Source organism: Dipodomys spectabilis, unplaced genomic scaffold (genome assembly GCF_019054845.1).
Source record: "Dipodomys spectabilis isolate Male_0828 unplaced genomic scaffold, ASM1905484v1 ptg000085l, whole genome shotgun sequence".
In the NCBI taxonomy this organism is placed as follows: domain Eukaryota; kingdom Metazoa; phylum Chordata; class Mammalia; order Rodentia; family Heteromyidae; genus Dipodomys; species Dipodomys spectabilis.
This window is the reverse complement of record NW_024870762.1, coordinates 1,128,733-1,155,235: the sequence shown is the minus strand read 5'-3', so window position 1 is coordinate 1,155,235 and position 26,503 is coordinate 1,128,733. Positions and strand designations below refer to the sequence as shown.

Below are 26,503 nucleotides of genomic sequence, written 5' to 3'. Positions count from 1 at the left end.
ATTATAACAAATCATCCATAAGCCCACAGCAAGGAAACCTGTTAGCATTTTGATGGGCTTCCATATGGACATTTTATGCCCTATTAAGACTGAATTGTGCCTTCCCTTCTGAATTCACATGTTGAAGCTCTCACATCTTAGAATGAGGTTCAACTCTGATTTAATACTAGCCTTTGGCTGTGGCTCATACCTGTAATCCTAGCTACTCAGGAGGCTAAGTCGTAAGGCGGTTTGATGCCAACCCAGGCAGGAAAATGTGAATCTTATCTCAAATAAACTACCCAAAAGCAAGAAGTGGATCTGTGGCCCAAGTGACAGAGAGCCAGCTTTGAACCAAAAAAGCTAGGGACAGAGTATAGGCCCTGAGTTCAAGACCTAGGACCAGCACAAACCAAAGACACAAACAAAAAGACAGGGCATTTAAAGAGGTAATGAAGTTAAATTAGGACATAAGGGAAGGCCTTAATATAGTATGTCCTTATAAGAAGAGCAAGATTCAATAAGACAGAGACAAGGACAGGTGAGGACGTAGTGAAAAGCTGGCCAACTTCATGTCAAGACCTTGAGAGAAAGCAACCCAGACAATACCTTGCTCTTATACTTCAAACTTTCCAGAACTGTGAGAAAATGAATTTCTGTCCCCTAAGTTATCACATTTATTACTGTCTCAGCAAACTAATGCACCTGGAAAATAAATGTATGTGTTTAACTTTCACAACTTGGCATTTAGTGTAATGCATGAAAATAGAATGATGAAACCTCCTAAGGGAGGTTTTAAAGAGTGGGGAATGGGATAAGGGAGAGTGATGGAGGGAATGAGGTTGACCAGGACACATTATATGCATGTAGGGAAATGTCACAATGGGACCCTCCCCCATTATACAACTAATGTATGCTAAACCTTCCCCCAATGTAAAAAAAATTATCTTATATCAGTGTTTACTGCTGCACTATTCACAAAAGCTAAGATACGGAAACAACCCACAACAGATGAGCAGATCCAAAAAATGTAGTACCAATACACAATGGAATTTTACACAGTCATTAGAAAGAATAAAATAATGTCATTTGCAGGGAAATGGATGGAACTAGAACAAATCATGTTAAGTGAGGTAAGCCAAGCTCAGAGAGACAAATGCACATGTTCTCTCTGATATGTGAAAATTAGATCTAAAAAATGCTGGGATATAGTAAGTTATACAGGATTCTAGATACTCATACACAGTAAGGCCAAAAGAGGATACTATGAAGAGAAACAAAAAGGCGCAATGTCTATGTACCTCTTCATATTTATATAAATGATATATACATATTGAAACCAACTCCAAGATATAGACACAAGAAATATTTTTTTAATTTTTATTTTTGATGATTCTGTTTTCTATTCTTATGTATGGTATATTCAAATGTTTATCTTTTGGAGGGTGGGAGGAGGGTACAGAACTCAAGGCAAAAAGAGTGAAAAAATGCAGAAATGGAGCTCACTGGACATGGATGACAGTGAACTCTACAAATTGTGGGTAGAAATGGGGAAGAGGGACTGGGAAAGAGTGAGGGAACATTAGAAACTGTATGAAAGGAAATGTACTCATTACCTGGCTCATGTAACTGCAATCCCTCTGCACATCACCTTTATTATAACAATAAAGCTAATTAACTAAACAAAACTACTGTAACTTTCATAGATTGGCATCAGTCTGGCTATAAAAGATTGTATCTACTTACATTTTACATTGTATTATGGGCTGATATATGAATGTCATGATTTATTTCATTATGCCTTTGTTGTTGGGCTTTTATAGATCTTCTCCATTTTTGGTTATCATACACAGTACTATGTTGGAGATCTGTATAGAAGAAATGTTCATATATCCATGGTGTAAATTACTAAACGTAGAAGAAGAAGATCAAGGGGCAGAGTCTCCTAATAGACATCACCATATTGTTGTACCATTCTTACTTCACAGGATGGAAGACTGCCCATTTCTCAACATTCTCACTGTGCATTTTCATTTTATAACATCTTTGCCAACAGGATTTTAAAATGAAACTTGACAAGCTGATTTTCAAGCTCACTGGAAAAGAAAATTTGAAAGAATAGCCTAAAAAGTTAGAAAAAAAGTAACTATGAGTGTATATTTGTAGTATGAGATAGCAAAATATAAAGCACAGAACTAGAATAGATGTAAGTCTATGATACATGGTCATTTTACATCAATGGAGAGAAAGAGGAATTAAGAGATTTCAAGACAATTGTTCTCATATTTTAAAAATGAAAGCTAGATCCTTATCTCAGACCATAAACACACTCCCCTTCTCTCCCTAACAAAACTAAAAAACAACCAATCTTCAGTAACCACTGCAGAAAAGTGTATTTTCATATTGTGGACTGGGGGCGGAGTTTCTAAGCAAGTCACAACATGCAGAAGCATTACTGACAGGTATACTTAACTCAAAATTCAAACCATTTGACATGAAAGAAATCATAAACAAAGAAAAAAGGTCACTCACAGCCCAAGAAAAGATAGCTGTAATATATAGAAAAGGCAAAGAATGAATGTCCATACAATACATACCAAATGCCAAGCTATCAAAAAGAAAAGTTAACAAAGAATATGAAGAAGTAATCCCTAAGAGAGAGAGATACACAAGGAAACATAAAACAATACTCAATTCTAATAACAAGATAAAACAGAAATTTATGTTACTGAACACATTTCTATATTGTTTGAGGGTTTTTAACTATAAATTGACAGTTTATAATTATATAAATTATAGTATATGATGTAATTTGTGAATACAATGTAGAATAATTTAATCAAATGTTAACATATCCTTTACCTCAAATACTTAACTTTTTTTTCAATGAGAATGTGTGTGTGTGCGCGCGTCTCTCTCTCTCTCTCTCTCTCTCTCTCTCTCTCTCTCTCCTGGGGCTTTAACTTAGGGATTAGGCATTATCTCTGAGATCCTTTTGCTCAAATTTAGCACTCTACCATTTGAGCCACAGTGCCATTTCTGGATTTTTCTGAGTAGTTTATTGGAGATAAGGGTCTTGCAGATTTTCCTGCCTGGGCTTCAAACCACAATCCTCAGATCTCAGCCTCCTAAGTAGCTAAGATTACAGGTGTGAGCCACCAGTGTCCATTATGAAATTTAACTTTCAGTAACTTAAAATGTACAATGCTGTATATCTGTGTGAGAGAGACACTGAGGATTGAACTCAGGCCTTATGCTAGGCTGCTTTTTATTACTTCTAAGTCATGCCTCCTGTCCTTTTGTTAGCATTTTGTTTTTGAGCTAAGGTATCTCTAATTTGGCAGAGCTGGCCTTACCATCTTCCTGCTTCTGCCTGCTGAGTAGCTGGCATCATGGGCATGTATTGCCATACTAGGCTTACAATACTCTACCAACTATTTTTATCATGCTGTATAATAATAATAAAACCTATTCTTTCTCAGCTTTCATTGACTTTCTTCTCCCAGTCTGTGTAAGCACCATTCTGCTCAGATTCCGGGTGCTCAAATGTTTGTGTAAGCGTGTATAGTGCTTGTCTTTCTATGCTTGGTTCATTTCACTTAGCAAAATGATCTGCAATCTATCCATGTTGTCACAGATGATAGGATTTCCTTCAAAATAAGGACATTTATATTTATATGGGACATTTTTTTTATCTAGTCATATGCTGAAGGGCCCCTGAGTTGATTGTGTATTTTAGTTATTGTGAATAGTGCTGCATTGAACATGGGAGTTGTAGACTTCTTTCTGACAAACACTGTAAATCTGTTAGGTAAATATGCAGACGTGGGACTGCTGGATCATGTGATAATTCTGTTTTTAGTTTTTGTGAAAAACCTCCATACAGGCTTCCATAATGGCTGCCCTAATTTAAATTCCTACAAACAGTGTGCAAAGGATTTCTTTCTTTCCACATTCTTGCCAATACTTGTTAACTTTCATCTTTTGATAACAGCTATTCTGACAGGTGTGAGACAATGTCTTATTGTGCTTTTAATTTGCATTTCCCTAATGATTTATGATTTTGAGCATGTTTTCACACATCTGTCAGCTATTTATATGTCTTCTTTGGTGAAATATCTATGTGGGTTATTTGCTTCTTTTTTTTCAACTGGGAGGTTTTTTTTGGTGGGGGGGAAATCTCTTGGTGTTGAGTTGTTTGAGCTCCTTGTATATTTTGGATATTATTTCCCCTGTTTAGATATATGACTTACAAAACACTATAAGCCAATCTATAGATTATCTCTGCACAGTGTTAGTTGTTTCTTTTGCTGTGCAAAAATGCTTTAGTTTGATGTAATTCTATTTGTCTATTTTTGCGTTTTCTGTCTGGATTTTGGGAGTTAAATCCAAAAATTCGTTATCCAGACCAAAATCAAGCTAGGAGTAAAATCTATAAAATGAAAACTGTAAAAAAAAAACTTTTCAAGGTAGTTTTTAATTGGTTAAAAAAAAAACAATTCTGAAAAAGGAAAGGATAGTGAAAAGATACATATGTATATAACTGGGCACACACTGAACTGGGGGTCCTAAATGAATATGAAGAAGCTATTTTCTAACCATCCTCCCACAGAATCTGTAATGTGATAACTGTATCCCACTCTCTTTGAGAATACATACTCTGTGAAAGGTAAAGGGACAACTGCACTATATTCTTTTTTTTTTTGGGGTCCGGTCGTGGGGCCTGAACTCTGGGCCTGGGTGCTGTCCCTCAGCTCTTGAGCTCAAGGCTAGTGCTCTACCATTTGAGCCACAGCGCCACTTCTGGCTTTTTTTTCTTTTTGGCTTATGTGGTGCTGAGGAATCGAACCCAGGGCCTCAGGCATGCAAGGCAAGCGCTCTACCACTGAGCCACCTTCCCAGCCCCAACTGCACTATATTCTATCTGTATTCTCGTATATGCTTCTATAGTGAAAAGTGACTGCTGCCAGTAACCATAGCCCTCTCCTCAGCCTGCTACAGAAGGAGGCCCACCACAAGGGCTCTGAATGCATGACATGGGTAGGAAACAAGGCCTTCCACAAGGCTCACCAGATTCATCCCCTGGCACTGGGAGGTCCCATCCACCCCAGCTCAGGATGGCATTCTTCTGTTCAGTGTTCTTGTTGCATATGCTGAAACCTCTCAATACATGACTTATTTTATTGTTTATTGCCTGGTGTTTCTGGCTTTCTCCACTATTAGCGCATCTGAATCACCAAAGCAGAAACTCATCCGTGTCTCTTTGTTTTTTTTTTTTTTTTTTTATTTTTTTTTTTTTTTTTTATTGTAAAGCTACTATACAGAGGGTCACAGTTACATGAGTGAGGTTATGAGTACACTTCCTCTTGAACATTGTTACCCCCTCCATTGTTTTCCCCCTACCATCCCCTCCCTCCCTCCCTTCCCCGAGGTTCTTTTTTTTTTTTTTTTTTGATTGTGATTAAATGATTACATAATTTCAAAGTCACAAGTTCATTCTAACTTCCCTGGAGCACATTGTCTACCACAGTCTGTAATATATAACAGTGTTCACATGTTATATACCATATTTGTGATCAGCAGCATGAGGATATTTAGTAGTGGTTCAACCAGATGAGCGGGAGTTCTTTGTTTCTTAAGTCCTGTTAGTTTTGTCGTATCACTAACCTTTTGGATTTAGCATCCACTTATGAGGGAGACCATGTACCGTTTGTCTCTTCGTTCTTGGCTTACCTCGCTCAACATGATTCCTTCTAGCTCCATCCATTTCCCTGCAAATGCCATTATTTTGTCATTTCTAATGGCTGCATAATATTCCATTGTGTATAGATACCACAATTTTTGGATCCATTCATCTGTGGTGGGGCACCTAGGTTGTTTCCATATCCTAGCTATTGCGAACAGTGCTGCAATAAACATGGAGGTGCACGTGTCCTTGTATATTGGTTCCTGTTGTTCAGGGTAGATGCCTAGAAGTGGTATGACTGGGTCGTAAGGGAGGTCAATCTTTAGCTTTCTAAGGACCCTCCAGACTGCTTTCCAAAGTGGTTGTATAAGTGTACATTCCCACCAGCAGTGTAATAGGGTTCCTCTTTCTCCACATCCCCTCCAGCATTTGTCGTTGGCTGATTTGTGGATGTGGGACATTCTGACTGGGGTAAGGTGGTATCTCAGGGTTGTCTTTATTTGCATTTCCTTCACCACCAGGGATGATGAACATTTCCTCATGTGTTTCTTTGCCATTTTTATTTCTTCATTTGAGAAGTCCCTCTTTAGTTCCCTTGCCCATTTAGTAATTGGTTTGTTAGGTTTGGGAGGGATTAGTTTCTTGAGTTCCCTGTATATACAGGATGTTAACCCCTTGTCTGATATATTGCTGGTAAATATTTTTTCCCAATTAGTTGGTTGTCTTTCTAGCTTAGTTGCGATAGATTTAGCTGTGCAGAAGCTTTTTATTTTAAGGTAGTCCCATTTGTCGAGTCTCTCTCCAACTTGTTGTGACCCTGGGACTCTGTTCAGGAAGTTCCTTCCTGTGCCTATTAGTTCAAGTGTCTCTCCTACTCTGTCCTGCAGTAGTTTCAGAGATTCAGGTTTAATGTTAAGGTCTTTAATCCATTTTGAGTTGATGTTGGTGCATGGTGATAGGCTGGGGTCCACTTTTAGTTTTCTGCATGTGGCTGCCCAGTTTTCCCAGCACCAGCGGTTGAAGAGGCTGTGTTTCTTCCATTGTATGTCTTTGGCTCCTTTGTCGAATATCAGCTGGCTGTAGGCCTGTGGATTTATATCTGGATCTTCTATTCTGTTCCATTGGTCTTCGGGTCTGTTTTTGTGCCAGTACCATGCTGTCTTTGTGATTATAGCTCTGTAGTAGAGTTTGAAGTTCGGCATGGATAGCCCTCCCATATTGTCTTTATCCCCTAGAATTGTTTTGGCTATTCTAGGTCTTTTGTTGTTCCATATAAATTTTTGGACTGTTTTCTGTATTTCAGTGATGTACGTCATTGGGATTTTAATAGGAATTGCATTGAATTTGTATATTAATTTTGGAAGTATCACCATCTTTACTATATTAAGTCGGCCTATCCAGGAGCATGGGAGGTCTTTCCATTTCCTAGTGTCTTCTGCAATTTCTTTCTTTAACTTTTTATAGTTCTCATTAAATAGTTCTTTTACATCTTTGGTTAGGTTAATTCCTAAATATTTTATTTTTTGGGAGGTTATTGTGAATGGGGTTGCTCCCTTTATTTCCCTCTCTTCCTGTGCGTTATCAGTGTATAGGAAGGCAACTGATTTTTGTGGGTTTATTTTGTATCCTGCTATTTTGCCGAAGTGACTTATGATTTCTAAAAGTTTGGGGATGGAGTTTTTGGGATCGTGGAGGTATAGTATCATGTCGTCTGCAAAAAGGGATAGTTTCACTTCTTCTTTCCCTATGCGGGTCCCTTTAATGTCTTTTTCTTGCCTTATTGCCCTGGCTAAGGGTTCTAGGACTATGTTGAAGAGGAGTGGAGACAGTGGACATCCTTGCCTTGTTCCTGTTTTTAGGAGGATTGGTTGTAGCTTTTCCCCATTAAGTATAATATTGGCTATTGGTCTGTCATAAATGGCTTTTATTGTTTTTAGAAATGTTCCTTCTATTCCTATTTTCTCCAGAGCTTTTAGCATGAATGAATGTTGAATTTTATCAAAGGCCTTTTCTGCATCTGTGGCGATAATCATGTGATTCTTGACCTTGGCTCTGTTGATATGCTGGATTACATTTATTGACTTACGTATGTTAAACCATCCCTGTGTCTCTGGGATGAAGCCTACCTGATCATAGTGTATTATTTTTTTTATGTGTTTCTGGATTCTGTTAGCTAGAATCTTGTTAAGGATCTTTGCATCTGTGTTCATCAAGGAGATTGGCCTGTAATTCTCCTTTTTGGTTGGGTCTTTGCCTGGTTTGGGGATGAGTGTGATATTGGCTTCGTAGAATGAGTTTGGGATAGCTCCCTCCTTCTCTGTTTCTCTGAAGAGCTTGAGGAGTATGGGTATTAGTTCTTCTTTAAAGGTCTTATAGAATTCTGCTGTGAATCCATCTGGTCCTGGGCTTTTTTTTGTTGGAAGACTTTTGATAGCTTCCTGTATCTCATTATAGGATATTGGCTTATTTAATTGGTTAACTTCTTCTTTGCTCAGTTTGGGTAACTTGTATTTCTCTAAAAATGCATCCATTTCCGCCAGATTTTCTTCCTTTAGAGAGTATAGCTTTTGAAAGTAGTCTGTTAGAATTGTTTGGATATCTTGGGTACGTGTTGTGATGTTTCCCGTGGCATCCCTAATCCTATTAATATGGGTTTCCTCTCTTCTTTTTTTAATTAATCTTGCCAACGGGCCATCAATTTTGTTTATTTTTTCAAAGAACCAGCTTTTTGTTTGGTTTATTTTGGTTATGGTTTTCTGATTTTCTAATTGGTTAATCTCTGCTCTCAATTTGGTTATCTGGCTTCGTCTAGTAGCTTTAGGTCCCATTTTTTCTTGTTTTTCTAGCTGTTTTAGTTGCAACATGAGATTATTTACTTGGTCTGTCTCCATTCTCTTGATGTGGGCACTGAGGGCAATAAATTTGCCCCTCAGGACTGCTTTTGCTGTGTCCCACAAGTTTCTTTGTGAGGTGTTTTCATTTTCATTGAGTTCTAGGAAATGCTTTATTTCTTCTCTGATCTCTTCTGTTACCCAGGCCTTGTTAAGGAGTGTGCTGTTCAATTTCCATGTATTAGAGAAATTTCTGCGGTATGCTTTGTTATTGAGAGCTAGCTTGATTCCACTGTGGTCAGATAGGATACAGGGGATTATGTCGATCCCTTTGTATTTGCTTAAGTTCCTTGAATGAACTATGATATGGTCTATTTTGGAGAAAGTTCCATGAGCTGCTGAGAAGAATGTGTACTGTGTTGTTTTAGGGTGAAATACTCGGTAGATGTCAGTTAATTCCGCTTGAAGTATGGCCTCACTTAATTCGGTAGCTTCTTTGCCAATCCTCTGGTTGGTAGACCTGTCCTTTGGTGAGAGTGGCGTGTTAAAGTCTCCTAGTATTATCGTATTGGGATCTATTTTATTCTGTAAGTTTGAGAGCATTTGTTTAACATATCTGGGTGCACCGATATTTGGGGCATATAAGTTGATGATGGTTATATCCTCCTCTTGGATTGTTCCCTTTATTAATATGTAATGTCCGTCCTTGTCTTTCTGTACTGATTTTAATGAAAAGTTTATTTTGTCAGATATCAGGATAGCTACACCTGCTTTCTTATTGGGGGAATTTGATTGGTAGATCCTTTTCCACCCCTTCACTCTGAGTTTGTTTGTATGTTTGGCTGAGAGGTGGGTCTCCTGAAGGCAACAGATGGATGGGTCTTGTTTTCTGATCCAGTCCTCAGTTCGTTTTCTTTTAATTGGCGAATTCAGCCCATTTATATTAAGAGAAAGTATAGAGAGATGCATTGTTGTCCCTGCCATTCCGTTTTCCTAAGTTTTTCTTCTTTCCTTTCCTCCTGTGCTTGCTCAGTTAGACTTTGAGTAATGCCTGTTTGGGGCAGGTCCCAGTTCCTGGTTGCTTTCTTCAGGTTGTGTCCCCCCTCTTAGAATTCTTTGTAATGCTGGCTTAATGTTTATGTATTCATTTAGTTTTTCTTTGCTATTAAAAGTTTTCAGTTCTCCATCGAATGTGAATGCTAGCTTTGCCGGGTATATCAGTCTGGGTTGGCAGTTATTGGCTCTCAGGGCTCGTATGGTGCTTTCCCAGGCTTTTCTTGCATTCATTGTTTGTGTGGAGAGATCTGCAGTGATTCTAATTTTTTTCCCGTTGTAGTATAGCTCCTTCTTCATTTTTGCTGCATGCAGGATTGTTTCCTTATTATTCAGATCCATCATTGTTACTATTATGTGCCTAGAAGTGTTTCTCCTGGGATCTTGCTTGTTGGGTGTTCGATAAGCTTTTGTGATGTAGTTAAGATGGTCGTTTTTGAGGTGGGGAAAATTTTCATTGACTATCTTGTTAAATAGGTGTTGCATTCCCTTGCTCTGGAATTCCTCACCTTCGTCCACTCCGATTATGCGAAGGTTAAATTTTTTAGCATTATCTGCTTGCTCTTGAATTTCCCTTTGGTTTAATTTGAGTGATTTTTCCATATCTGTCACTTTTTGGTCCAGTTGGTGTATTCTGTCTTCTGTATCTGACACTCTACCTTCCATTTCATTCACTCTGTTGACCGTGGCTTCTATTGTGGTTTGCATGATGGAAATGGATCCCTTTATGGATTCAATGTTGGTTCTCAGAGTACTGATCTCACCTCTCAATGAGGTGATATCAGTATGCATTACCTCTAATTTGGCGTTTATCTCACTTCTTACTGAGGTTTGTGCAGCTTCTATTTTTGCATCCAATTTTTGTTTGATATCCTGTATATCTTTTGATAGTTCATCCTTGTGCTCTTTCAATTTCTGATCCATTTCTCGCTTTATTTCTTGAGTCATTGCCTCCAGCAACCCTTGGATGTAGTTTTTGTCTTCCATTCCTGCTTTGCTCCCACTGGGGCTCTCCCCTGCGTGGCTGCTGGCTTTTGAGGTGAGCTTGCTGTCCTGGGTAGTGGTAAACCTTGTGATTTTTCTCTGTGATTTTCGCATGGGGGTTCAGGAGACTGCTCTTCAATCTTGTTTTGGTGTGTCTGTCTTTGCTTGGTTGCTGATTCTCTATTGGTAGAGAGAGTCTGTGTCTGATCTGGATTCTGTTGGGAGCCTATTTCCAGCTGCTATTCACTTAGGATTCTCAGCTCTCTGCTGTAGCAATTCCCGCCTTTGGAAGGGTTGAGCAGCCTAGACTGCTTGTGTTTGCTCCTGCGGGTGCTCTTGGGAAGATCAGATGCTCTGGATGCACTCTCCCAAATACTGGAGTCTGCTATGGGCTCCTGATGTGTTTTTGTTTGTTTTGGGCTGGTTGTGGGCTTGAACTCTAGGTTTGGGTGCTGTCCCTCAGCTCTTCAGCTCAGGGCTGGCACCCTACCATTTGAGCCACAGCCCCACTTCTGACCCTTTTTGCTTTGTTCAGGCGCCGGTCCCCTGGCCTGGTTCCGGCCCCAGCCTGGAGCGCGCTCGTTAGGCCTGTGCTAATGTGTATACCACCTTGGTTATGCAGCCTGGAGGACACAGTTCAAATTTCTTCTACTGTTGGTAGTCTTGACCCAGGGGCACTGTTCCTGGCTTGAGCATTTAAGCTCCCTTCCCGGGGCGCTCTTGCTCTGGCCTGGCCAGCAGAGTGTGCTCCACCGGCTGGTGGGGCTCTCGAACAGTTCCCAGTTTTAGTGGGTCCTGTGGTCCGGGTGTTGGGGTAGGGAGTCTAGGTTAGGGTCTGGGGGTTCCCTCCAGCTCTGTTCTCCCTTGATGGATTCCCTGTCCCCTGATGGGTACTCACCCTGTAGGTCGTCAGTTGTTGTTGCAGTCCGTCAGTTGTTGTTGCAGTCCGAGTTCAGTTGGGGTGGTTGCGGGCTGGGTTGGGCGGCCCCCCGCCGGGTCGTTGCGATCGCGACAGGTCCCTTTGTGGCGCTGCTGGTGCCGGGTGGCTTTGGCGGGATGGAGCCTCTCCGCTCCGGTGGAGAGTGATGGGTGGGGTGGGATCCTCCTGGAGACTCCCGGCTGGTAGGTTTCTCTGTTCCTGGCGATCCGCTGTTCTGCAATCCGGTACCTGGTGATCTGCAAGCAGCCCCCTGTGTCTCTGTGGCTCCGGCAGCCCCTGCCGGGCCGGCTGGCCGGCGGCTTGGCGCACTGCCGCGCGGCCAGTAAAGGTTGGGGGAGGGGTCTTCGCTCTTCTCTGTTCTGAAATTCTTCTTTTCCTCTCTTTCTTTTTTTGTTATTTTCCACCTCTGGTTTTTCTCTGAGTGTTCGTCTTTTTGTTGTTGTCGGTCTCTTGGGGAGATTAAAGGTTGGAACTCGAACTCTCTTTTTGGTTGGAGAGAGCTGTGGCGTTTCCCTACTGCCCCGTCGCCATCTTGAGAACTCTCCTCCCGTGTCTCTTTGTATCCCCAGTGCCTACAATACACTTTGTAGCCTCTTTATAAAATGTCTACTTTATGCAAGTAATTTACAGTAGTTAAAGAATTTAAGGTTCACTGACAATCAGAATTGGGCTAATGTCTGGTTAAAGAAATGAGTCTCGGAAGCAAACAGCCTCCTGGAGGCTTATCAGAGGAAGCTACACCAACTACACCCTTGGCTACCATGCTAGCAGTGAAGGCTACTTCTCCCACTCTCACCCCCTCCCTGGCTAGTAAGCTTGATCTGGCTCTGCTATAGGACAACTTATTCTCCAAAACACAGTTGTAAAGCTCAGAAGTCAGACTATATCTCCAGTTCAGACAAAGCCAAAAGCTGTTCACCATCCAGATTTCCAACTCTGTTTACTTGCCCAGAAATTTTACAGCATTCTAAGCATACTGTTACAATCTCAAAGTACTTTTAAATGAGAATCACAACCATAGACTACCTATTTCTACTTCCTGCCTTCAGCTCCTCTGAGGGAAATAAGTGTCACCTATTTTTGTTGCTGCGTAAATTAGCACTTTTTGTTATGCTCTATAAAATTTACTGAATTCTTCAAGGCCCAGCTCAAAACACCATTTTTTACCAAGCCTTATCATACCAGGAAAGAAAATATGTTTGGTTTCCTCATACCCTACTGAATAGTCTTTCCCACATGTCTTGTGGCTTTCTCAGTTGTTCTCATTTTCATACCTACTTGGTGTGTTTTCCACAGGCTTTGAAATGGAGGGCAGTTTCTGACTGAAGGACCCCTTTTACAAGGCAGCTGTCTTTCCGGCTTTGTGCCAGCCATCTGTTTGCTTTCAGCTTCTGTCTTTGCCTCTCCTTCTTCTATCTCTGAGGTTAAATCTTGGCAAACTGGAGCTCTCGGACTCCCCTTACCAGCCTGGCTTTTGGTTCAATCAAGTGAAGAAGCAGATAGAAGATTGGAAGATCAGAGGAGAGGAGAGCATGTTTCGTTCTATCAGCTTCGTTAGTGATGGGAGCAGCAGATAAGATGGGTGCCAGCACTCTTGTTCAAAAAACACAGTTCCAGAGCTGGTGACAGTCAAGTGTCAGACAGCTTCAGCAACAGAGTTCCTATGCTTACGCTACCAGTATAGGCTGCCCTAAGTCAATTGATAACCAGAAAAAAACTAACTACAGGTATGAACTATACAACTTTGGGGGTAGGGAAGTTGGGAAGGGAAAAACATGGAAAGAATGAAGGGGGGGGACACTGTTCAAAAGGAAATGAACTCATTACCTGACTCTTGTAACTGCAACCCCTCACTTTTACAATAAATTTTTTTTTTAACAAAACAATGAAACAACATGGATATAAAGCCTACAGATAGAATTTTTTTTTAAAAAAAAGCAAAATACGGGGCTGGAAAGGTGGCTCAGTGGTAGAGCGCTTGCCTTGCATGCATGAGGCCCTGGGTTCAATTTCTCAGCACCACATAAGCAAAAAGAAAAAAGCTAGAAGTGGCACTGTGGCTCAAGTGGTAGAGCACTAGCCTTGAGCTGAAGAGCTGAGGGACAGCGTCCAGGCCCAGAGTTCAGGCCCCACGACCGGACCCAAAAAAAAAAAAGGCAAAATACTGGTCAGCTGAGGGTGTAGTTTAAGTGGTGGAGCAATTCCCTAGCAAGGCTGAAGCCTTGAATTTAACCCTATATAACCAGAAACAATAAAGGAACTGGTCTTCCTAGCCTCATGCTGGTAGACATACAGGTAATACTAAGGCTGATAATAGGATTGGTTATCTTCCTATGTTTGGAACAAGTCACGATCCTGAATATTGCTGAGCACTGCAGCTCATGCCTATAATCCTACCTACTCAGTAGGATGAGATGCAGAGGACTGCTAAGCCAGCCTGGTACAAAAGTCCATGAGATTCCATTTCCAAAATAGCTAGAAAAAAGCAGTGCTGGGGTGTGACTCAAGTGATAGAGTGGCAGTAAGCCAGAAAGTTGAGCAAGGACAAGGCCCTGAGTTCAAACCCCAGTATTAGATACTGGATATTGAGCCTGCCTCAATGCTTTAGTTCCTATCTCTTATGCACAGCAAAGGAGCCAAGAACCAAGATGGAGAGGGACTTATGGATAATTCCCAGAAGATTCAGGAGACCTTAACAGGGAAAACCAGATCCCTGTAATGCGAGTACCATAATGTAATACCAGCTGAAGTTAACTGCTCCCCCAGGTTTACTAAAAGCGGATTCTCTATTCATCTAGGAGACTCATAAGAAGAGAAAGGCTATTTAAAGAAGGGGAAAAAAAGAAGTGGAGATGGTGTTTAAACATATGAAAAGATGCTCAATTTCTCTCATGAGAATGCAGTTAAAACTGCAATGAGATATCATTTCTTACCTATTCAACTTGCAAAAACCCAGAAGTTTGTCAATATATGCTCTATTGGCAAGGCTGTGGGGAAATGGCCTTAACCATATAATGCCAGTACAAATTTTAAAATGGTATCAACCTCTATAAAGACATATTTGGCAATAGTGAGCAAAATTCTATGTGCATTCACCATTTGATCATGCAATAACTCCTTTAGGAATCTATCCTAAAGATACACTGGCAAAATGAGAAAAACACCTAAATGGCTTATCATAGGGAGCTGGTTGGATAAACTATGGCATACCTAACACTGAGTACCACATAGCTAGACAAAGGAAACAAGTACAGAGGAAAGTTTGTATAGAATATAGTATGTTGTCAATTATTTTAAAAGGTAAGAGGTATAAAATATAAATACTACATATCAATATAAATAGATCAGGTATATATATTTATTAAAATATTTAATATAAATTTTAAACAAAATGTTAAACTTCAGATATTTATATCTGAATATACTAAATATTGATATATTTACATGTATGGATATATTCTGAAATAGAAGGCTAGCCAAATACACTAGCAGGAAGAGGGGACAAAAATAGAACCTTGGTTTTTCTTTTATAGATTTGACTTTGAAACCATGTATTTCATATAGCTACAAAACAAAAACATTTCAAAGAAAATCCCTTCATACTGAGAGGAAAATGTACCATATGAACCTAACGATATACTAGTATGGTGAGTTCTAGTGAATTTCAAGTGATTTTAAAGCAGCCATTTTACTAAACACTTACAGTGGACTATATGATCTAGGGACAAAAAAATTATAAAAGCTTTAAATTATTTTGAGTGACCATATGGTTCATGATATTGTTGGCATGGTTGCTCTACGACTATCTTGTACAAATGGGACTAAAGCAAATAAATTATTGTGCTATAATACTAGTAACCAAGATTTTTGTTATGGAAAAAAGTAGATAGAAGAGAGATCAAAAGGTTAACTAAAGCCCCCATAGAGCTGAATCTGAAGCAGAAGTGTCAGGACATACGATAGATAGATAGATAGATAGATAGATAGATAGATAGATAGATAGATAGATAGATAGATAGATAGATAGATAGATAGATAGATAGATAGATAGATAGATAGATAGATAGATGTAAAAATATATATTATATGTCATATATATAAATATATAATATATATATTTTTTAATTTTGTCGGTCATAGGGGCTGAACTCAGCCTGGGTGCTGTCCCTCAGCTTTTCAGCTTAAGGTTAACGCCCTACCACTTGAGCCACAGTGCCACTTCCAGCTTTTTTCTGCTTAATGTGGTGCGGAGGAATTGAACCCAGGGCCTCATGCATACAAGGCAAGCACTCTACCACTGAGCCAACTTCCCTGCACCTCATTATTATATTTTTGCTGATAAGTCTATCACATATAAATGAATAAACATTATGTGCATATATATCATACTTCTGCCTATTGAAATACCCAGGAACAGTGACAAACACAGTAGCAAGGACCACCTCTCATTCTTTCACTAAGCTTTCTAAATATCATCTCCTACTACACAGAAACAAGACTGTTTAAAGAAATCTCTAAGTATGACTAAAGTGGTAGAGTGCCTGCTTAGCTACTATGATGCCCTGAGTACAAATCCCAGCACTTCCAAAAAATAAAAATAAATGGGTAATTCCACATCAAGCCAAGAAATGTGCAATATGAACCTGGTGTATCATGTTAAGACAGAAATCAAAGAGCTGCCCATGTTCTGAAGTTACATCAAAAGGGCTCAAGGACCAATTTGAAGAGGCTAAAGATGAGACATTTTGAAGAAGAAAAGCGGTAATTGCAAATGACTAAAAGATACTAAATGTGTTTAATGCCATAAATTCAAAATAATGTGTATCCACTTCCCCTTAAGAAGCCCACAAACAAGCCTCTTTGGTAATCTTTGAAGGATGCTAGGGAACCACTTCTGCATTTGCAAAGGGCAAATAAAAAGAATTTAACAATTATCCTACCTTTTCTGGGCAAAATGAATCTTAGGATCACTAGAAGCTGTAGTGGAATGTTTGACTATACTTTAGGAATATAGTTTTAGCTATTCTTTATAGTTAGTAAGTAAAAAAGGCAAGAATGATAGAATTGGAATATAAACATTTTGTGATCCCAAATTACAAAAAAATGAATCTAGGAAATAATCAATGGACAGAAACATTCAAGGACAACTACACAGCATTTTTGTGCTTACTGGTGGACACATCTAACACTGCTTATGGAGACATAGTACTAAATAATTACTTGAATCTGATTTAGCATCTAACTATCAAGTCAAAGACATAGGTGACCATGACAAACATTACCATTAGCACTCAGACTCAAATCCAGGCTTTCAGAAGTTCTACTGTATATAAATCTAGTTTGTTCAAACTCAATAAACTGGAGAAAGTTAAAGAAGCCTATACATCTAAAGAGATTTAGGAGTAATAACTATTGGCAAATGGAACTTATCTGGATTTGATTGTGCTGAGGACCACACCTAGGTCCTTGCACTGGTACAAGATACACAGTCTCAGCCCTGCTTTTTTCCCCCCTGAATTAACCTATCAACACAAACATTCTTCCTCCAGAATTTGAAACAATGGGGGAAAGTTAAATAATAATTAGCAATGTTTCTTTTCTTCTTCTTTCTTTTCTTTTTCTTATTTTTTTATTTTTATTTATTTTTAATTTTTTTATTTTTTGGTGCTTGTCCTAAGGATTGAACTCAGGACCTGGGCATCATCCCTGAGATTTTTTTGCTTAAGGCTAGTGTTCTACCATTTGAGCCATAGTCCTACTTCTGTCTTTCTGCTAGTTAACAGGGGATAAGAGTCTCCTGGACTTTCTAGCCCAGGCTGGCTTTCAATCACAATCCTCAGATCTCAGCCTCTTGAGTAGCTAGGATTACAGGTGTGAGCTATCTGTGCAGAACCTAACAATAACTCTTAAAAGTATTACTATTTAATTACAATTGGGCCAGGGGAAACTATGATTATGGCTACAAAAAGGATGTCTTAATTTTAGAGATATGTAATGAAATATTAACAGATAAAACAATAAAACATTTGTGACTGACTCTAAAATATTATCATGAGGAGGAAGTAGGACACAGAAAGATAAACCATGTTGACTGTGAGGTACAGTTCTTGAAGAAGGCTGATAGGGATATTCTCTGTATGAATAGTAAGACATTAAAGGATGTGAATGTAAACACAAGATTCAACAAAAAAGGGAAATATGGCAATCCTCATGAAAAAGTACAACTTGGCAAGTGCAGCATGTATCACAAACTGTATTGCCAAGGCTAACAAACACATTGCTTTGGAGGTTAAAAGCTTACAACATCGTAGTGTCTTCTGTTCTAACTATAGCCTCCATGCTCCCTTTGCAAGACAGATTAGGGGGCTTCTACATGTGCCTTAAACACAATGTATCTCAGCCAGATCCGGAAGGGGCCCCCAAGTGGAAACGTAGCTGGAACTCATTCCCAAGGATATATGAACCTGGAGGACTTCAAAGCTTGCCGCAAATAAAGAAGTATGTAGAGTGACATACTGTTATCAAATGGGGTGGGAGGAGGGTGGTACATGCATGTTATCCCAGCACTCAGGAGATAGAGGCAGGAAGCTTGTGTGTTTGAAGCCAAGCTAGGATACATAATAAAGCCCTGTGGTAGGAAAAGAACACCAAAATCTCATATAGCTCATGCAGCATTACATCCTTGAAGCCATAACACTAATCTCTGATCTTAAAAATACAGATATCCTAAAAGTCATTTTTAAGGCCTACAGGACAATAATTAGAGGAAGAAGTTCCAAAGCTAGAAACAGAAAGAAATTAAGATTACCAGTTATTATGACATTATTGTCCTTTTACTTTTCAGGGGAGAGTGAATATTTCATAGACTATAGATGGAGTAATAAGGGGAATCTACAGAGTAAAGTAATCCCTGAGCTGGGTGCTCAGAGGCATGTGCAGTCCTAGCTATCTAAAGAACTGAGACTAGTCAGGTGCTGGTGGCTCATGCCTGTTATCCTAGCTACTCAGGAGGCTGAGATCTGAGGATTGCAGTTCAAAGCCAGCCCGGGCAGGAAAGTCCGTGAAACTCTTATCTCCAATAAACCACCAGAAAACCGGAAGTGGTGCTGTAGCTCAAGTGGTAGAGCGCTGGCCTTGAGCTGAAGAGCTGAGGGACAGCGCTCAGGCCCAGAGTCCAAGCCCCATGACCAACCCAAAAAAACAAAAACAAAAACTGAGGCTAGGGATTATTGCCCAGGTTAGCCTGGGCAACTCAGTGAGGTTTCATCTCTAAATAAATAAATAAACAAATCTTCTGATAAATCCTGACATACCTGAGTCCCCACTAGCAGACAATTCGTTTCTGAGAGGCCTGTGTATGAGATAATCAACCAGGAAAGCTGGCCACTACATTTCAAACACCTCTGCAACCTAAACAAAGCTGCAATGTCAGACAGAGGATAATGTGATCCCCTGCATCTGTCACATTTACACCACCTCTCTCTCTGCCCCACACAGCAGCTCTAAGCTGTGAAGATGGTCCCAAGAAGGACCCAAGGGGTTCCCACTGCAGGCCATCTGTTGGCAAAGGTACTTGCAGAGCTACCTACCTGCACCACTGTTCCCATTCGGTTGAGGGACCATGACAGGTAGATGATTACAGTGTTCTTTGTAGTCATAGAAAAAGAGCTCAGAGAAAAGTACCTGGCTAGACAACAAAAATACTTTTTGCATATCTACACTCTTCTTTCCTCACCTGACATTCCTGAGACTATTAGGGTTTCTGATAATGCTGACTGGTTCAGCTTGGACAGAACATGCAGCCAACAGCCACCTCCTTCACTACAACCCATACTGAGTTTTGTTCTTGTAATGGCCTCTCTGTGAGACAGGCCTGTTTTTTGGTTTGTGCAGTGTCCACAAACCTGTTTTTCCTCAATAAGAAGGGAGACTAATAAGTAGATGGCACCTTCAATATCACATGTTCAAAAATGCTGCCCATGGAGTTGAGATGATGCTATATATCTTGGGATTAAAAAGACCTTGGTTCTTCAGACTCTCAGCAAGGCCTCTCCTGGCTGCATGATCACACATAGGCAAGCCCCAGGTTACAGAAGCACCAGGGCAGTGGGAGAAGAACTCTGGCCTACAGCCCTATTTCCACAAGCCTATGACACCACATAGTGCTTCAAACCACATAATGTTTTCAAATTACTTAAAAGTAACAAAAATTAACATTGAGGTCTAATTTTTAAAATTACATCCATAACAAAGTTAAAACCAAAACAATTACTTTAGCTGAGTTCTAAAAGCTCTTTATGCAGTAGAATTTCCACTCTTACAACTATATTAATATTACTCTCCAAAATTTCCATAAGAATAGGATTATAGCAACAGGTGTTAGGAAAATATAGGCAATGTCTGTTCAAAGATGGAATTTTTAGTTTACATTTAGTGCCAAAATTCCCATTTTTCCCATTCTATCACTACCAGTTTTTAATGACATGTATCAATGTGGATGTGTGTTCCCTACACGGACAGGGCTTGAGAAAAACATAAGAAGTTCTTTCTCAAAGGCACAGAATGTTATATGGCGTTCTGCAAGCAGGGGCATCTGGACATAGAGAGCTACTTCTCAAAGGAAGCAGAAGTAGAAGCACAGATGCAAGGACCTCACTAGCCCACCTGTGATCTTTGCTGAAGTAGGGTAAAAAGCTGTGGGCAAAGGGAAGAGAGAAGAGGAATATAGGGAATAAGGAGTCTGAAGGGAAAGGCCACTCATGCTATTTCAAACATCAAGACCTGGGATGAGGTGCACACAATGCCCACTAAGCATTACCTAAGATAAAACCAAAACCAAATACCATGAAAAACAAACAACTGATCCAAAATTAAGAATACTCTTCTCAAAGATCAGTCAGGGAGAATTTCTTACCCAGCAACTTGATTTCTGCAGCAGCAGCCCAGCTATTCTGGTTTTATTTAACTTATAGGCAGGCATTTTTCTTGTGGTCAAGTTGACTAAACATGGAAATATGGACTGACTTGTCCATGAAATCAGCTGAGCCATACCATTCATATCAAATCAAAAGCCAACATGCCCTCATAGCCCTACAAAGTGTAAACATCCAATTCATATCATACGGAGCCTTACCAATCTCACCTACTATTAAATCCAGAAAAGCCCTTGGTGTGAGAGTTTTTGCTTGATTATCAAGAGCAAATCCTACACTGCAAATCTGGATGAATTACTAAAATATTTCAATTTTAATTACTAATATAATATTTACATTCTTTTAAGTTTACTGCAATTATTTTTATTGCTTCTAAGAATGTAACATATCTCTGTCATTCAGCCATAAGACATTCAAATTACCCAGTCCTTAGAGCAGATTAAGATGAATTAATGTAATAACAAGTATCTGAAGACAAAATATCTAAATACATATACAAAAATGTAATTTTAACACTTACCTATCAGCCCCTTCTCCAGAGTAAAGGTCTTGTTTGTAAACATGCATTCAAAAGCCACGATGTGAAAGATCTTGTTCACTGTGTTATGAGTCCCAACTATTCGAATATACCTGAAGGTATAAAGAAAACTTATTGAAAATGAGCTCCACCAACCAATCAAAAAATAACAGGATAAGGTATACCATTTAAACACATAGTAACCAGGAGAGCTGGGTCCAACTAAACCTAGAAGAAAAGAGCAAACACAGGGAGATGTCACGTCCCAGATAATGAAGTAAACTTGGATGTACCTAGAAAATCACATTGAATGTCAGTCCACGTATATGCCCACAAAACACTTGTACTAGAGAATAACTAATGGCTACATATGGGTATATCTCTGCATATATGCACAAACAGAGGCAAAATCAAGTGCATCCCAGCTGAAGGGAAGATTTTATCCACTGGAGACAAAAGCATGAAATCACTATTGCTTCCCTGTTCAAAAGGGAAAATGCATATCCTTCACTGAAAACCTCAGTGTCTTTTAAGGACTGCTTCTAGGTTCCATGAGAAAGTTAACCCTACATACTTACGCCAGCCCCTTTACCCCCAAATGACTGTTGGGAACTCTGCTCCTAAACTGAGGAAGTGATCTGCAGAGGGCCCAGCCTGCTCTGCAGCCTCCCTCCAGGCCCTACAGATCTGGCCTCTGCACACAGTGCAGTTTTGTCCAGTAGGTCTTGGCCTGTTCACCCTGCCCATCTCCCTGGAGACATCAACACCAACAAACAAGCATTAGCTGTGGAGTGACTTGCTCCCTTCGCTCTCCAACAGAACTGACAGTTCACAGGTTAATGATCAGACAAACTCACTCTTCTGAGAGCCTCACAATTCCACAGGGAATGTACCACACACTGTCTTATTGGAATTCAAAGGAAGAACCAAGAAAAATAACTATATTAGCTGATAATGCTCTTCCAAATTATAAACTATATACTCAGGATAGGGCATATTAAATGAACAGATTTCAATTAGGATTTGACAGACTAGGCAAGGTTTTGGTAATATCCTCTCTCTGTGGGTAAAAGAACCTTCAGTTTAGATGATATAATTTTACTTTTGAGTTAATCACTGCTCACTAATTCAGTAATTTCCTTAGATTTCTCATCACTCTAAGTTAACTGTATTAGGTAAAAACCAATTTTAAAAATTCCCATTAAGGAGTCTATATTTAGGGATTTCATATCAAGAGCTGTTTTCCCTCCTGTTTCTTCAAGGCTATATCTCATGGTGTTCCCTATGTACCTCATTAGGCCATCTGCTCCTTGACATGAGCTGATCACTCATCTTCATAACCAATATTAATGTGATCTCTTGGCTGTCAGTGTGCTCATCCTTACTGCAGGGAGACACCACTCTTCCTGAGCTGAGAATCAAGCAACTGTCCCTCTTACCAGAGCCTGTGGGGTAAGTAAAAGGCTGGGCCTGATCTCATCAACCTTAAGGGCAAACAGAAGGGGCTGGTTCCACTGGACTCAGCTAGGTGGAGTCATTTTAAAAAGTTCTTAATGGTCGGAGTGGTTTGGATTGTGTTGTTTGTTGTTGTTGTTATTGTTTTACTGATGGCAGTAGCAAGCTCCTTGGTGCTTTCTGGAAGGGAAGGGGTGCATTCAATTTGGCACCTCAGCCTAAATCTAATTTTGTCCATTTCCTTAAACCCACAGTAACTTAACCAGGGTAGCATTTTCAACCGCACAGAGCCATGACAGCCTGAGTGCTGTTGTCTGCAACCTTGGAGGGAACACGATTGGTGGAATTTGATCAGATCATTTTCCTATTCCCTAGGTCAAGTCTCTACCAACAGAAAGATAGTTCTCCCAGTGTGCACAAAGAGCCAGGAAGTGACTAATGGGGCCTTTCCCCTGGGTTATTCTTAAGATTAAATATAGTCTAGACAGACCAAAGGGGATACTGGGAAGTTCCCTCCTTCCTTGTCTTTCTTTTCAAAACATTATAAGGAATCAAGTTTTCTAAGTTTAGATAATAGTCCTTTCTCAAATTTTACCCTAGTGTAAATGTGAAAAAAAATTTAAAAAAGCAATGTTCCCCTCCCTGTGTCCCTGGTTATAAGCAATTGAAAATAAAAAAAGATGCACTGGAATACATTTTACAGTTTTAATGATAGTGTTTGTGAGAATAAACAAAATAATATATATGGTTGGAAAAGCACTGAGAAATGTCTCCAGATAAAAATTTCTCTCTCTATATATGAGGATAATGTTATCTCCACTGCATAATGCTGAGGTCAAATTAGCAGTTCACCACTGTATATCACACTTCTTGATTAGTCTACTATATGTAACATTCATAACCACTTTAATTATTCTATTTCTATAATACTTTCTAAGTCTCTTTAAAATTATAGCATAACTTACAAAACTGGAGTACATTCCTTATTGAACGCACATTTAAAATGGTAGCATCAAAAGAAAGAAGGCGGCTCCCTCTTCTCAAGCACTTCCTCCTATACTAAAACTCCAGAATAGAATGGCTTATTGTTTCAATTAATGAATAACCTCATTGACTGGTGGTGGTAGCTGAGAAATTAAGACCTGGTAAAAATTATGTTAAGTGAAGTAACTCAGACCCTGAGAGATAAAGTTGCATGTCTTTCCTCATATGGAAGTTAGAATTAGCTTATAAACATATGAGTAAAGGGCTGGGAAGATGGCTCAGTGGTAGAGTGCTTGCCTCACATGCATGAGGCCCTGGGTTCAATTCCTCAGCACCACATATGCAGAAAAAGGTAGAAGTGACGCTGTGGCTCAAGTGGTAGAGCACTAGAGTTGAGGGACAGAGCCCAGGCCCAGAGTTCAGGCCCCATGACCGGCAAAAACAAAAAAACAAACAAAAAAAATGAGTAAATACGTTGGATGTTAAGCAAGTACAGACAAATACATTAGCTGAAATATGGTCGACTCAAGGGAGAACTCAAATAATGTCATTACTTAGAAAGGCAAAGTCAAAGTTAAAAAATAAGCACCAGGAAATGCATACTTGAAAGGGGTGGGAAAGGGGTAGAACAAACGAAGAAAAGAAGTGGGGAGAATGCAGTCAAGAATTCAAGGTATATCCTATAAAAATAAGCCAAGTGAAGGAAAGGATAGGTTGGGTGGGAGGAGTGAGAATGTTGAAAGGGTGACTGATCAAGATGCACTGTCTTCCTAAACTGCTTTGTTACATGGCAACTCCTTTGAACAGCTACTTAAAGATAATAAAATTAAAAGAAAAATAGTTCAGAGACCCTGGAGAGCTTAGGAGTAACAATTAGTTGGGGTGAAGAGGTGTACCACTCTAGACTTGGACAAGATTCCTCAACAGGACTCACAATAAAGCATCCCAAAAGCAGAAAAGAAGTTATAACCTGAGTTACTAAAACAAAACAAAAAACCCGGGGATAAGGATGAAATAGAATTTTCTTTTTTACTTCCTTTGAAAAAGTAAAGCCAATTTTCATCTTAACTCCTGAACAGGTGAAGTAGATGCCGTCTTTTCTTTAGATTCCAAACAGGTGAAGTTCAACAATGACTTTCCTTTTCAGCACTCTTTCCAGTAGAGTCACTCTCTGATTTAACCTGGTAATAAGGGCAGTGGCAGCTAGTGACTTCATCAGTGATTAGAGAAGACCACAGTTGAAAACTGTAACAGCTATCCTTTGTGTTCTCTGAGGTCCTCAACAGTGGCTCAGACAGTTGGAAGATAATTAAAACTTAAATGGTGCTGCAGAAGGCAGATAGGCAACAGATTGGCTGGTTCTGAGGCGGGTGGATGGTGTCCACATGAGCCCAGTGTAAAAGGCAGTTTCCAACATTCTTGCTTCACTGTGTTAGCTGTCTTCAAGTGGCTGACAGAATCTGGATCCTGAGCACAGCTCAGAACAAGATGTTTCAATAACGAAGCTTCTCAAAGCTGTGAGACTCAGAGTGAAAGGGATTCTGTCTCTATTAATGCCTAAAGCCTCCCAGGATAGACAGCCTGCTAAAACTAGAAAGCATGGAAGGGTTTGGAACAGAATGGCTTTGGAGTCCAATAGGACAGATTTGTGGTCTAGTGCTCCCTGCTATTAGGTGTGTCACAAAGGGGAAAATATATTGTTTTAAAACCTCTTTGAACCTTACTTCTCTCCTCTATGAAGAAGGGTCAGTAACACAAAATTCACATAGTATTTAAATGAGTTAAGTATTTTAAAAAATACCTACTTTGTCTGACAGAGAAGCATACCTTTAGATGGCAATTCCAAGAAGAGATTGCTGGATGGTGACATTCTGGGGTTGGACTGAGAAAGCCAGGTGTCTGGGAAAGCATTCCTATTTGCTGTAGTGGTATGTTCACTAGGGGGCAGGCCAAGGAGCAGGCTTCACCAACACAGGCAGCATCCTGTTCTCCCTCTTAGGGAGCTACAGGATGGGCACTATACGCCTCAAGGAGCAGGTGATGTTTAGAATGTAGATTTCCTGGCTCAGTGGTTATTATCAGCTTTGACTCCTTAGTCTTTAAGGAAGCAAGGAAAGAATCTTTTGCCCATATATAGAATTACAGTTTAGGTTCTTCCCTCTTCCTACATTCCTCCTCCCTCCTCTTCCTCCTGGCTTCCTTCTTTGGTAGAGAGGGCAGAATTTAAGGAGACTGGTCACAAGACCATGTGATCTACTTATCCATCCTCACTGAAGGGCTTACTACTATTTTTTTCTCAAATCCTGGGAGTTTAGAATTCTCACTTACTGGAAAAAAAAAAAAAAAACTATTTCCTTACAGAGACATCACAGTACTGTGCCCTAGGAATACTTTGCTTTGGAGATTTCCCTATAATCCCTACTTACTCTGGAAAGGTACAAATTCTTTTACTTTACTTTTCCATCATTTCATCTCAGGACATTACCAGAAACAATTTCTAGCCATATATCTTTATTTAACATATTAATGAAAATACAGAAAGCTAGCAAAATGTACATTCCTGCATTAACTCCCCAGAATTCTGTAGTCTTTGGTTCTCGTAGCCCACAAGCCACTGTGGTTAGAGCTAATCCTTAACCTTTGCCTCAGTCATGTACTATTCTCTGTTCAGTATGTTCTACTCTGAGATAAAATTGAATTTGGTAAGAAATATTTAAATACGTTCTCAAGGGATCAAGTAAAGCCAAACCCCATCAGAATTCTAATCTTAGATAAATGAAGTTTTATTCTCAAAGTGAACTTTTATATTCTTGGGTTAAACAAAGAATAATGAAAACCAGAGCTAGCCAAAGACTGGTGCATACAACAGGATCCTTAACATCTGGCACAGAGAAATGGAAGGCCATGGAAAAACTGTTACCTGCTGTGGTCAGAGAGGCCATGTAGCAAGAACCTGAACCACAGCATTTACTAGAGCTTTAGGACACCTGGGGTTTGAATTCGCCATTTCCAGGACTACTACTTGACCTTTCCTGTCTTTCCACTGAGAATGTACAGAAACAATTCTTTTAGCTATAAGCAGGGAAATTCTGCAGGTCCCCATACTTTAATATTTTCTTCTGGTTCTGGGTATAATGTTAG

General features: G+C 39.7%; 1 protein-coding gene across 2 annotated transcripts in view; it reads right to left on the bottom strand.

The window, feature by feature from the left end:
- Btbd9 (BTB domain containing 9) overlaps positions 1–26,503 on the bottom strand; it is a 341,406-nt gene that overhangs the window by 103,179 nt on the left and 211,724 nt on the right. For both annotated transcript variants that reach the window (XM_042684270.1, XM_042684271.1), the window contains exon 7: positions 20,927–21,036. In XM_042684270.1, coding sequence (XP_042540204.1) covers positions 20,927–21,036 — 110 coding nt within the window. The remainder of the gene's footprint in view (positions 1–20,926; positions 21,037–26,503) is intronic.